Here is a 12,334-nt window from a genome sequence, read left to right as displayed (position 1 = left end):
GAGATGCTTAACACTGTGTGTACAACTCCTCAACACTATTCTCTTAAGACAAAACAATATTATGCTGGAGATATGACGAATGCAATACTTGTATTGACCACTTGATAGATCTTTGAGAATGCATGGTCCAAGACAGCTAATCAAGTTGATTTTAGAATTGTAGAATTATCAATTAGAATGTGGGGCTAGCATGAAACAAACTCACAACAAACTTAACAATTGGGATAATTGGGAGTATGGCACTTTTGTTTCGGCAAGCTCTATGCTACTTAATACCAACTGTCAGAGATTACTTGTTGGGGAGGAGGAGGAGGACAAAAAGAAGAGTTGGTTTTTACATGCCAACTTTCTCTACCACTTAAGGAAGAATCAAACTGGCTTACAATCACCTTCCCCTCCCTCCCCACAACAGATGCCCTGTGAGGTAGGGGAGGATGAGAGAGTGGGCTAATCAGCCCAAGGGCACCCAGCTGGCTTCATGTGTAGGAGTGGGGAAACAAATCCAGTTCACCAGATTAGCCTCTGCCGCTCATGTGGAGGAGTGGGGAATGAAACCTGGTTCTCCAGATCAGAGTCCACCGCTCCAAACAACCCGCTCTTAACCACTATACCACGCTGGCTCTCAAGAGTCAAGATCCTCTGGGAAACCCAAACCTCTGTGGTGAGTAATAGTAAATTTGGCTTTTAAGGAATGGCGCTTCACAAAAAGGGGATTTATTATTGCGATGCTTTGGCTCTTGGCTACTAATTATACCTGCTTAGCCACTGCCATTCTCCCTCCTGCTATTCCTAGTTCTTTTAACATGACCATGTCGGGAAGCATCCTCATTTTATCATTTCTGTGTACGTATACCCACTGGTTTTCTTCATAAGTACAAGTGATACCAACCGTGATGTGGTAGAAAGAAAGAAAGACAATTGAAGATAAATGACACGGGCATATAAAGCTTCATTCAGAAATCACCAGAAAACCACGGTTTGCTGACTGCCATGGACCTAATTAATTTTCAGGCTCATGCACTCCCTCCCTCCCTCTCTCCTCCATCTTCCATCACATGGCATGCTGAAATGCAAGATGTGTGGCATCAACTAACTGATTTGTTGGGTCATCCAAATACAGGCACCTAAACAAACTGAGGCTTGTTTCTTTCCCAATACGTGCAATTCCTAAACAGAATTAACCCTTAAGACCTGCGATTGCTGGAAAATAAACTTCACTGTTAAAGCACCCACATTTACCCTGAAACAAGCACTACAATGAGGAATTGGGGATGTGAAGCATTGGAATCGAGGATCATGAGATGTCAAGCCAAACTGAAGTTAGAAAACTTCTGTCTTCGATCTTGGTACACTATAGTGAAGACGGTGAGCAGACAGGAGCATGCTGGCCCCTCCGCCTGCCTCCACGTGGTCTCTGAGTGGTCCACATGGGGCAACTGTGTGAAGAAGGATGTGCCCACATGCACACTCTCTCCCCATGATCAGCAATGCTGGTTTTGGAATGTTGTTGATCATAGGGAGTGGGTGTGTATGTGGGTGCATCCTCTGTGTGGTCATTCCATGTAGGCTACTTGCAATCATGTGGAGGCAGGGGCAGGGCCAGCAAATGTGTGCCTGCTTGCCCTCCCATGTGGCAAGTGCCCATGCAATCAGGACATCTGCATAGGGCTACTATGGGGGGAGGGAGGAAGCATGTTCATGGAGGATAGGGCTATCCATGGCTACTAGTTAGGGTTGCCAGGTCCCTGTTTGCCACCGGTGGGAGATTTTAAGGGTGGGGCTTGAGGAGGGCAAGGTTTGGTAAGTGGAGGGGCTTCAATCCCATAGAGCCCAATTGCCAAAGCAGCCATTTTCTCCAGGTGAACTGATGTCTATCGGCTGGAGATCAGTTGTAATAGCAGGAGATCTCCAGGTAGTACCTGGAGGTTAGCAACCCTACTACTAGTCAAAATGAATGCATACCTATTCTCTCCAGAATCAGAGGAGCATGCCCATTATATTAGGTGCTGTGAAATACAGGCAGGATAATGCTGCTGCAGTCGTCTTGTTTGTGGGCTTCCTAGAGGCATCCAGTTGGCCAATGTGTGAACAGACTGATGGACTTGATGAGCCTTGGTCTGATCCAGCATGGCCTTTCTTATGTACTTAAGCATGCAAGACCAGCAATGAACCAAGCTTATGCCCATCACAAATAACCTCCATATGTCTGACAGATCTGAATGCAGCAATAGACCCTGTAAAATGGACTTTACATTTGTTGGAAGTAAGGTGATTATTTTGATAACGGGTTAAGAATAAAAGGATTATTATTGAAAGATTGCTGTTCTTTCTTATTTTGATGTATTTTTTGATATTCTTTTAAAATAAAAAAGAATACAAAAAAGGAGACTAAACTCCATAATCCTTGCTCATTTTACTGCCTATTTTAGAGTAAATTACAAGTTCAGAACTCAGTTTTTCTTCTTCTCCATGACAGCTTTTGACAGGTATGACAGCTTTTGACACCACACTTGATTTTGGAAACTGTCATCTGGAATCATTGAAGGCTCTGAGTAAACAAACTCAAAATGAATCCAGATCCTATTGGTTATTTTATTTTATTTTATTTTATTTTATTTTAGACTTATATCCCACCCTCTATTCTGGCCAAAGCCGGGCTTAGGGCAGCTAACAACATTAAAATATCATGAAGCGCAATAAAATATACAAAGTTCAACACAGTACTAATTTAAAACAATGGGTTCTAGAGCTAGAAACACATAGGTGCTCAATTTCAGTACACAGTGCCTCAGCCAGCCCAGGAAAGTGCAGTCAGGTTCCTCAGTTTAAATGGTCTTGAAAGAGGGGAATGGAGAAACTATCTAGATAGAAGCAATCTAGGATTAAGTGAACAGCCTTTTGTGGTAAGGGTTGTATTGCCCTGGAGCAGGTCCTTATGGAATTTCTCATGGGGAGCATGTGACTTCGGCATTAGACTGTTAACCAAATTTTTCTGAACCCAACGGAAGACATACTGCCTCCCTCTGTACAAAACCTGTCCATGAGCGAAGTTATTCTGCTGGGATCCAGTTCTACAAGCCTGTGCTGACTACAGTAAGACAAGCAAGTTGGTTTTTTTCACCTGTTAATACCCAGATAATGAAACTCGATGCCCCAGAAGTGTGCCCGGCTTCTTCCCTTCTAACTTTGCTGAAAACCTTTCTATTTCAGAAAGCATTGTGGGTCAGGCCAATCCCTTTTTATGTGGCTACTTTTTACTATTTCTATTGGCTTTTGTTATTGTGTTGGTTTTTATGCTTCTTTTTTTTGCTACGTCTGTGAGGCATGCAATTGTCAGATCTAACTTGGATGCAATTTTTTAATCTCTTTTCATTGCCCTGTATTGGTGTGTTGTTACTTATCTTGGGCACTATATGTATAAATAAAATGGAAAAGTGGTGTATAAACACTCTAAATAGGTAAACAAAAAAATGTACCTTCTTCCGCTAAGGTCTTTCCATTTACATAGTGCAGAGTATTGCCCATCTGCACAGCAGGGAGTGAAGCAATATAAGAAGGGAGCAACAGTAGACCAAATATCCAAAACTCCAAATGGTACAAAACAATATTAGGCCCCAATACAGTTTGAACATATGGCTTCTGGGGTACCGTGCACTGTCTGTATGCCCTAACTAGGCTATCCTCTCTCTTACTTTAAGTTTTGGATCCTTAAGCTTTGGGTCCTTATTGGACAGTTTTGGGTCCTTACTACTTGGTGTTGCATTGTTAGCTGCCTTGAATCTGAGGAGATAAGAGGGGATATAAATGCTTTAAATAACATTAACATTCTGTTCATCATAATTAACATGCTTTGAGAACTGGACTTGTTTATTAACAATAATTATGCACCTGAAGAAGAGCCTATTCCATTGAATGCACTGGGATCTTCTAATTATTGCTGGCTTGTGGACTCTGGATTTTATTTGGTCTTCCTTTTGAGAGTTAGGGTACCATCAAGTGTACCACCACAGCGTAATTGGTTTGGGTTGGGGTTTTTTTTAAAAAAGAAGACGCTGTATGACTCTGAGTGGGTTTTTATCAGCAGTCATGTTTTCTTCCTGACATGCTAACTTTCCATCAGCAGAATGCTTCAACATGGGAAGCATTCCACTATGGAACTCTTACCTGAAGGGTTATCACCCCAGGATGTCTGTACCACATGATTTTGTTAAAACCTACAGCTCAGTTTTGTTCCTGCATGTAATTGACCAACAACCTGCAAGACGGATACCTTGTTCCTGATTACAATTTTCCTCCTGCTTTTCTTTAGCACTACTCAGTAAATGTTTCTTACCTCTGGGATGAGGTATTTCATCACAATTTCTTTTCCTTTCTCTCCCAGTTTTTCATCTGGAGCAACTTCATATTCTGCCTGGAAAAGAAAATGAAAAATATGCTTTACATCCAATCATGGCCTTCTACTGGAGACTTATTTCACACAACGCTTAACTTCTTAAAAAGCAAATATCAGACCTTCGGACAATCTGATCCCAGACCAGTTTAGTTTTCGAATAAGCAGACTGTGAGCGAGTTCTTCCAATAAGTTCTCTTTTTTTATATAGTTGTGTACACATATGATGTACACATGAAACTGCTTGATACTGAATCAGACCGTTGATCCATCTACTCAGACTGGCAGTGGGTCTCTTGAGTCTCAGGCAGAGGTCTTTCACATCACTTACCACCTGATCCTTTCAACTGAAGATGCTGGGGACTAGACCTGGGACATTCTGCATGCCAAGCAGATGCTCTGCCACTGAGCCATGGCCCTTCCTCTGTGGATTCATTGACTGACAAGTCATATGACATACATGCCCATCCCTTTGCAGGCCACATGGCAATCAAGGGTTGAAATGGTGGCAAGTTTACATGGCCGAAGATTTGCAAACTCTCATAAAACACGGTACACTGCTTTCCCTGGTACTAGTTTCTGTGTGGTCTACAGCACTGCAACCACAGATTATACAAATCATTCAACCATCTTCAGTAATGGGAAACTATGGCCTTAACTAGCCCAAAAGGCTGATTCTGCATTGTAGTGAAAAAGGACTCAGACTCTGAACAGAGAAGTAAATGAATCTCATTAACAGCTCTCTTTTTGAGTGGAAGTGTTCTTCCTTTCATCTTTCCTGAATTTTCTTCCATCAACTTCATTTGGTATCTGTGAGTTGTGGTCTTTTGGGAGAGGAAGAAAAGTTCTCTGTACTCACTTTTCTCTACCCCATGCCTGATTTCCTAAACCTGTATGATGGCCCCCCTAGTCATCTTTTCTCTAACTTAAAAGTCTACAAACTCTTTAGCCTTTCCTCACAGGTCAGGTGCTCCAAACCCCCTTGATTATTTTGACTGGCCTTGTCTGTCCCTTCCCCAGAGCTACAATATCCTTTTTGAGATATGGTGACCAGAAATGTATACAGAATTCCACGTGCGGCCACACCACAAATGTCAGCACTATGATAATGGCAGTTTTATTTTCAATTCCTTTTCTAATTAGCTACAGCATAGAATTTCTTTTCATCCAGTTTAACAAAGAGTTTTTAAGAACTTGAAGTTTGCACATTTTTTTAAAAATAGTTCAGTTGATCCTGATAAAAAGGCATTACATAACGTTTGTTTCTGGTATTTTTCTGCAGACCAACACAGCCACCCACCTAATTTTACAATCCTAATCTGTTTCAAAAACATAAACCAGACCTGTGTTGATCCATAAAGAGAAACTTCAGAGTGGCAAATGAGAATAAATGTTCTTCATGAGCAGGTTTCAACCTGGGCCAAGCAACATGTTATGTGGGAGATCCATAGTTGGATCTCCCAACACTTTAAAAAAATAAAAAGTAGCCATCAGGAGCCTGGTCTGGGTTAACTACAGTGTTCTGGAAAAATGCATTCACATTGTCTGGGGAGTAGGGTTTCCAGTTCTGGGTTGGGAAATACCTGGAGATTTCGGGATTGGAGGATGGGGAGGGCAGGGACCTCAGCAGGGTTCAATGCCATAGAGTCCACCATCCAAAGCAGCTGCTTTCTTCAGGGGAACTGATTTTGGCAGTCTGGCGATCAATTGTAAAAGCGGGAGATCTCCAGGTTCCATCTGGAGGTTGGCCACCCTAGTGGGGAGGGGTCCAGTGACATGCCCCCGAAGGAGGTCCTGATGTTGCTGCAGCATTGTCCATGCTGGGAGTGGGGGAAGGCATGGGCTCTTCTACTCCTTGCAAAGAGAAGGGAAGGATTCAAACAACATGGTTCCTCTGCCTCCAGTTGGGCTGTTTTTCGCCCTCTCTGGAACTTCCTAGCAGAGAGAGGAGCAGTCCCAACAGGATCCTATTTGGCCCAGGGTTTCAGGGCCTTATGTAGCCCAGGCTGATCTCCCTGTGCTCCGCCCCCCATTCATTTCTCACAAGGCCTCCTAACCTTGTGAGCCTCCCCACTTAGGCTTGGAATTAGGGTTGCCAGGTCCCTCTTCACCACTTGCGGGAGGTTTATGGGGCGGAGCCTGAAGAAGGCAGGGTTTGGGACCCACTGCTCTCTATTGGCTGGAGATCAGTTGTAATAACAGGAAATCTCCAGCTAGTACCTGGAGGTTGGCAACCCTATCTTAGTCGGTGCCAGTTTGGCCAACATCCTGGTCAAGTGGCTGGCCTCCTGATGGTGCGTAGCAGTGGGTCATAGTTCCCTTGGGGAAGGTGGGAGTGGGGAAACTGGAGCTGGGGTGGGGAGTGGGAGTCCTGGCCTCCAGACACATTGGCAATGAAGTCTACACAGAGAATTGCTGTCATGTGGAACAGCCTATGAAATAAACTTCAGGACAATCATACTTCAGATGAGAAACTAACAGATAGTTAAAATGCATGACTGCTGCCTTTCCTCTGCCAGAAGTCTATGGGGATGAACCAGTCATATACAAGCAAAAAATGAATACAGAGGATTCTGCAGAGTTCTTTCATCCAATTTCCTGGCCATTTAGATAATATCTGACTACAGGCCGTTTTGCTTCTTGAAAGCATGAGCAGTCAAGAATGTTTATAGCATCTTAACAAGCATTGTTCCCTCCACCCACACCCACTTTTCTGAACCCGTTCCGAAGAATAAAAACCCATGGATAAAACAGCTATTTTAAAAGGTTAGAGAACGTGGTGTCTTATCTCAGCTGTCACAATTTATGATCATTGTAAAAAGAGGATGGCAGGCTGCAGCAAGATTAAAGGACTATTGGTATTACAAAACATGTTTAAAATGAAGCTCAAATATTTGCATTTAACTTCCCGTGCGCTGTACCGCCACACAAAGATCCAGAGAATACTGATCACGTCTCACAGCAAAGTAATTCAGAATGCAATTTCCAACATTAATTCATAACCTAATCATAATCACCCAGTTTCTTCTCCTCACTATTTAACACTGTATTCATCATTGTAAAAGTATGATAATCTTATCCAGGACTTGACTGCAGGTCACTGAAACACTTTTCACATTAACTGTGTCCACATCCCTTGTGGCAAGATCTATTTATATGGGATTTCATAAAATCTAAGCCAGGCTAAACAGTCACCTTTTCAACTGGTTAGCCAGTGCTTGCTCTTTCCCAAAGTTGAGTAGACATTGAAAGGATTCACCTAGATCCAATACATGGCACATGACTGAGGGCTTTTTAGCTGTCCCTGAAAATTGGGAGACCCTCTAGAAGCACTCACTGCATAAGATAAAAGGGGTTGCTACTAGAATGCAAAATGGGTGACTCCTCTGTGTGGAAGTTCTTTGCATTCCATATGAGTCTATTTGGTTCCTCGTTATGTTTTGTGAAAATACAATCCTTCCTATGGAAAACACATGTGATGACATCTTTCCATTCAATGATCCCCAATATGATGCTCATGGATATTACAGCACTTACCAGAGTGTTTCCTGGTGCCCACTTTTTCCCTAGCCCAAAGCAAAGCTCTTCGATACTGGAAGTATTCCCATGAGGAATCAGCTTTGTGTCCGTAGTGAGTAACCATTCAGAAATAGCTGACCCTATCATCAGGTGACACTTAGCTTGGAATCTCCAAACATTTTAAGTTTGTTCCAAAGACAGCCATTTTGTAGTAAGTTGTGCCCCCCATGGCAGCTATTTTGCAGTGGCACTTACTACCTGTTCGCAAAATTCTAAAGCGCCCAAGGCTTAACAAGTTTGAGAATGCTTGCAATAGAAATTGCAATGGAGAAAGACACAGCAAGGCTTTGTACTCATCATGAGTTGGTTTATGACATCAGTAGTCTTAACAGCAGCACATCATCAATTTGTGTTGGTATCAACAACAGGAGAATTTGCCTGGTCATGGAAGGCACCTGAAACATTCTCTGCATGGTGGCTGGTAGAAGCAGAAGCTCCATCATGAAGACCAGAGTCAGGTAGCTTCTGTCACCCATGCCAAATAGTGACAGCCAAGACCATTTTGCTTGGTATGGTTTTCTGCCTAATAAACCAACTAAAGTGTTGGCAGTGCCACAAGGTCCAGCAGAATGACAGAAGGCGAAAGGCATGGCCTGAGTCCATCATCACCTCTTGAATTCATGTAGCTGCAAAATTCATGTAGCTCATGTGAGGCAAGCCCCTGAGATGCTGGCAGCACTGCTGAGGATCATGGTAATGTATAAGCACAGCCTCCTTTCCCCTTTGTTTACTGACTCACCAGCATCTTCAAAGATAGGTGCATTTTTTGGCTCTTGACCAAAAAGTATGCCTAGCCCTTATTTAGACCATCACCTTTGCATGGGGCTTCCTGAAGTTATGACTATCTGACAGCAGCATGGGAAATTCTCCACATGTTGGGTCTATCTATAAAGGCAAAGCATTATATTATATGAAGCTCTTTGTGTAGTTCTCAGATTATTACTATCAATATATCTAATTCTCAAGATGGCCCCATTTGTGGATACTTAAATCTGAAGACTGGCGCCATGAGTGGACAAGACACACCTTTCTACAAACCTGACAAAAGCCCCAGGTTTGCAGAAAAATGGGAGGGGGGGTAAAATCCCCCCAAATAATAGAAGCAGCATCTGAAGCTTTAAGAAACTAATGCCTTCTCAGTGGTCATTGTGGGGTTGCCAGGCAACCATAACAGTATCATAGCAGCATTCAAGCCTCAGTTTCTGTCAGTAAAATGCCGGGGGAGGGGGCAGAGCCCTTTCCAGAACTGCTTTCCTTCTCATGGAGGACTCATCAGGGCCAGGCCTCTCACACACAGAGACTCTCTCTCTCTCTCTCTCTCTCTCTTCCTCCCCAGGCTGCGCAGCAACCCGGGACCACGCACACGCACCCCTGCCATGAGGATCTCACTCTCACACACAGATACTCTCTCTTTCTCTCCCCGGGCTGCACAGCGGGCCGGGCTCATGCACTCATCCGCAACTGATTGGCCAGAAGAAAACCCAGCTTGGCCACCTATTGGCTGCGGGAGAATGCCGATTCGGGGTCGCCAAATTTGTACGAATTTATTCGCCGTCCGCCCGAACTCACCGAGTTCGGCTTGTTGTTTTCCCGCCTTTTTTTACTTCGGTTCTATCCGAATTAGAAACCGCCGAATTGGGGTAAATTCGGCTGTTTTTCAGTTCGGATAGAACCAAATCGACAGCCCTAATAGGCAAGACACTGAAGGAAGATATCTCTAAGAATACACCATTATTGAATGCTACTTGGTTAAGCCTGATTAATTGCAGCTGATGTCAGTCTAAACTGAATTGTACATTTTATTTTTAGCTCAGCATACTGCTTGAAGCTAGATTACAGATTTGGCTCTTAGACTGCAGTTTTAAGCAATATAAATTAGGAAACAGACTTTGCTAAATGTTGTGGGACTTGTTTCAGAATAACATGTTTACTACCAGACTAACAGCCCATTGCTGAGGGGGAGGGCTGTACCAGTGGCTGGAGGCAGCGCAGAGCCACTGCCTCCAAAGGAGGTTCCCCCCCCACACACACTGAAGCCAAAACCTTGCCCTTACTTTCATAGCCCCGTGGAACTGCTCCATAGGGTTCCACGGGGCTACGCCACCTCAAAAGGTGGTGTAAGTGCAAGTAAGGGCAAAAGGGGCGTACTCAGGCCAAAAGGGCTTAGGCGGCCACCTAAATGCGGCTCCTCCCCTGGACCAGCCTGGGAACACCCCTGGGAGGATGGGGCTATGCTGGCATCCCTGTGCTGGTATCCCCCTTCACTGGCGTCCATGCTACCCTGGGGGTGGTGTCCGTGCCGCGGGCACCATCACAGGGGGCTCGGATGCTGGCACAGCCCCTTCCTGGCCTCCTAAGGACTTCTGCGCTTTGGGCTCAGGAATGGGCTGTACGTCAAGCCCAAAACATTAAAACTGAGCTGTAAAACAGGTTAACAGAGCCTTCTAAAAAGTTCTAAAGATGGGGGGCCTCTTACCTCTTTAAGGAGTTTGTTCCACAAGCTGTGAACCACTATAGAGAAGGCATAGACCAGGGGTGTCATACATATGGCCCGAGATCTGGCCCTTTAAGAATTCTTATCTGGCCCACAAACCAGCTGAGGAAGCCATGCTCCCAATCTGGGCTGTCAAGGCATGGCCCAGCCCGACCAAGTGACATTTATGTCATATCTGGCCCTCATAATAAATGAGTTTGACACCCCTGGCATAGACTCTAGTAGACACCAAGCAGGCAATCCTAATTATTAGAATAACTAGAAGGTGGTAACCAGAGGACTACAACTGGTGTACAATACATTATTTAGTACATTTTTATCCCACTCTTCGTGCAAGGAGCTTAAGGTAGCATACATTGATTTCCCCTCCATTTTACCCTTATGGCTGTCAACATATGTCAAAGTTATGCCTAGTCTGCAGTTTGCTAAACAGATCATACTGATCAGAGTGACAGCTAAGTCATGTGATGATGCTGGTCTGATCCAGTTTGTACAGCCAGGAATGGGGATTTCCAGAATGACTCATCTCAGGTGAACTGTGATTGGTCATGAATGTGTATATAAGTCTGTATAGTGAATGTAAGTTACCTCTTGCTGAAATATATATGCTGGCGGTGCATGCTGTTGCTCAGAGCTGTGAATGTTAACAGCCAAAGGACTCTGTGTAGATATTGTAAATAAACTGTACATAGCAGAACTGCGTGGTGTGAAGTTGCTACCAGGTAAACTCCTGAAGTCCAGACAAGCTGTGCGCGACAATGGCAACACTATGAGATAGGTTAAGATGAATGAGACACATGTTGGAATGATGTAGTCTGAAAGGTGCCACATTCTGTACCAACTGCAGTTTCTGGACACGTTTTGAAGCCACATGTTCTACCTTGTAATCTAGGCATCACAATAATCTGGTCTGGATGTGACCAAAGACATGTGCAAATTCTTTATTCTGATTTCAGTTAACATTATGCAGAAACAACTGATGAATTTATTCTTGCGAAAATTTCGGCAATAACAGTATAGAAACTGCTGGATAAGAGCTAAATATGGGATTGTAAATTTCTGCTGCCAAAAGCCTGGGGCAGAATCCTTGACCAGTGTTTTAGATACAATGCAAACAAGGCCTCAGACAGCAGAGAGTTGGTTTCTAGACCGTTGATTCTGACCTACTTCTTCATCCTTTTTTAAAAAATTCACCTTCAGACCCAATTCAGGAGAATCCCTTTAACTGTTCCTTCTTAAAGGTCAGTATTGATTTGTGTTACATAGTGAAAAACCGTGGCTGTCAGTACTGATATGATTTGAAATGGCTGTAGGAGAGAGCTCTTCATAGAAAATCTAATTTTCATGTTCTGACTTAAAGGGTTAATATTTTTTTAAACTTAGGTTTTACCTTCATTCACTCTAAAGTGGAGGCAGTTTTCCCCCAATCTGCTTTTGGAAAGAAGGGTTCAGATCAATATTAACATATACATTTAAAACTGTAAATTATGGAATTAATAAACGTGTCTATTTGGCATGGAGGCCTACTATGAACTGTAGTCTGTCGCCTTGCCTCCAAGCCAAGGTTTCAGGTTCAATCCCCAGCAACTCCATTTAAAGGGACTAAACAAGTAGGTGATGTGAAAGACCTTTAACCTGAGACCCTGGAGAGCAGCTGCCGGTCTGAGTAGACAATACTGACTATGATGGACCAAGGGTCTGATTCAGTACGTGCTTTTCACGTCCTTTGAAAAAAATATTTTTTCCAAGGGACTAGAACCAAACACCACAGAATTTTGGTAAGCATACATAAAACAGGCAAGAATGCAAACCTTTAATTTTTGCTGGAAACACTACCATGTTATCACACTAGGGCAGGGGTGGGGAACCTC

General features: G+C 43.6%; 1 protein-coding gene across 1 annotated transcript in view; it reads right to left on the bottom strand.

The window, feature by feature from the left end:
* GRK5 (G protein-coupled receptor kinase 5) overlaps positions 1-12,334 on the bottom strand; it is a 206,610-nt gene that overhangs the window by 70,194 nt on the left and 124,082 nt on the right. Inside the window, exon 4 of the mRNA XM_056849935.1 lies at positions 4,334-4,411. Within this exon, the coding sequence (XP_056705913.1) occupies positions 4,334-4,411 (78 nt within the window). The remainder of the gene's footprint in view (positions 1-4,333; positions 4,412-12,334) is intronic.

Source organism: Euleptes europaea, chromosome 5, assembly GCF_029931775.1.
Source record: "Euleptes europaea isolate rEulEur1 chromosome 5, rEulEur1.hap1, whole genome shotgun sequence".
Taxonomy (NCBI): domain Eukaryota; kingdom Metazoa; phylum Chordata; class Lepidosauria; order Squamata; family Sphaerodactylidae; genus Euleptes; species Euleptes europaea.
The sequence above is the reverse complement of the archived record's forward strand: the minus strand, read 5'-3'. Positions and strand labels throughout refer to the sequence as shown.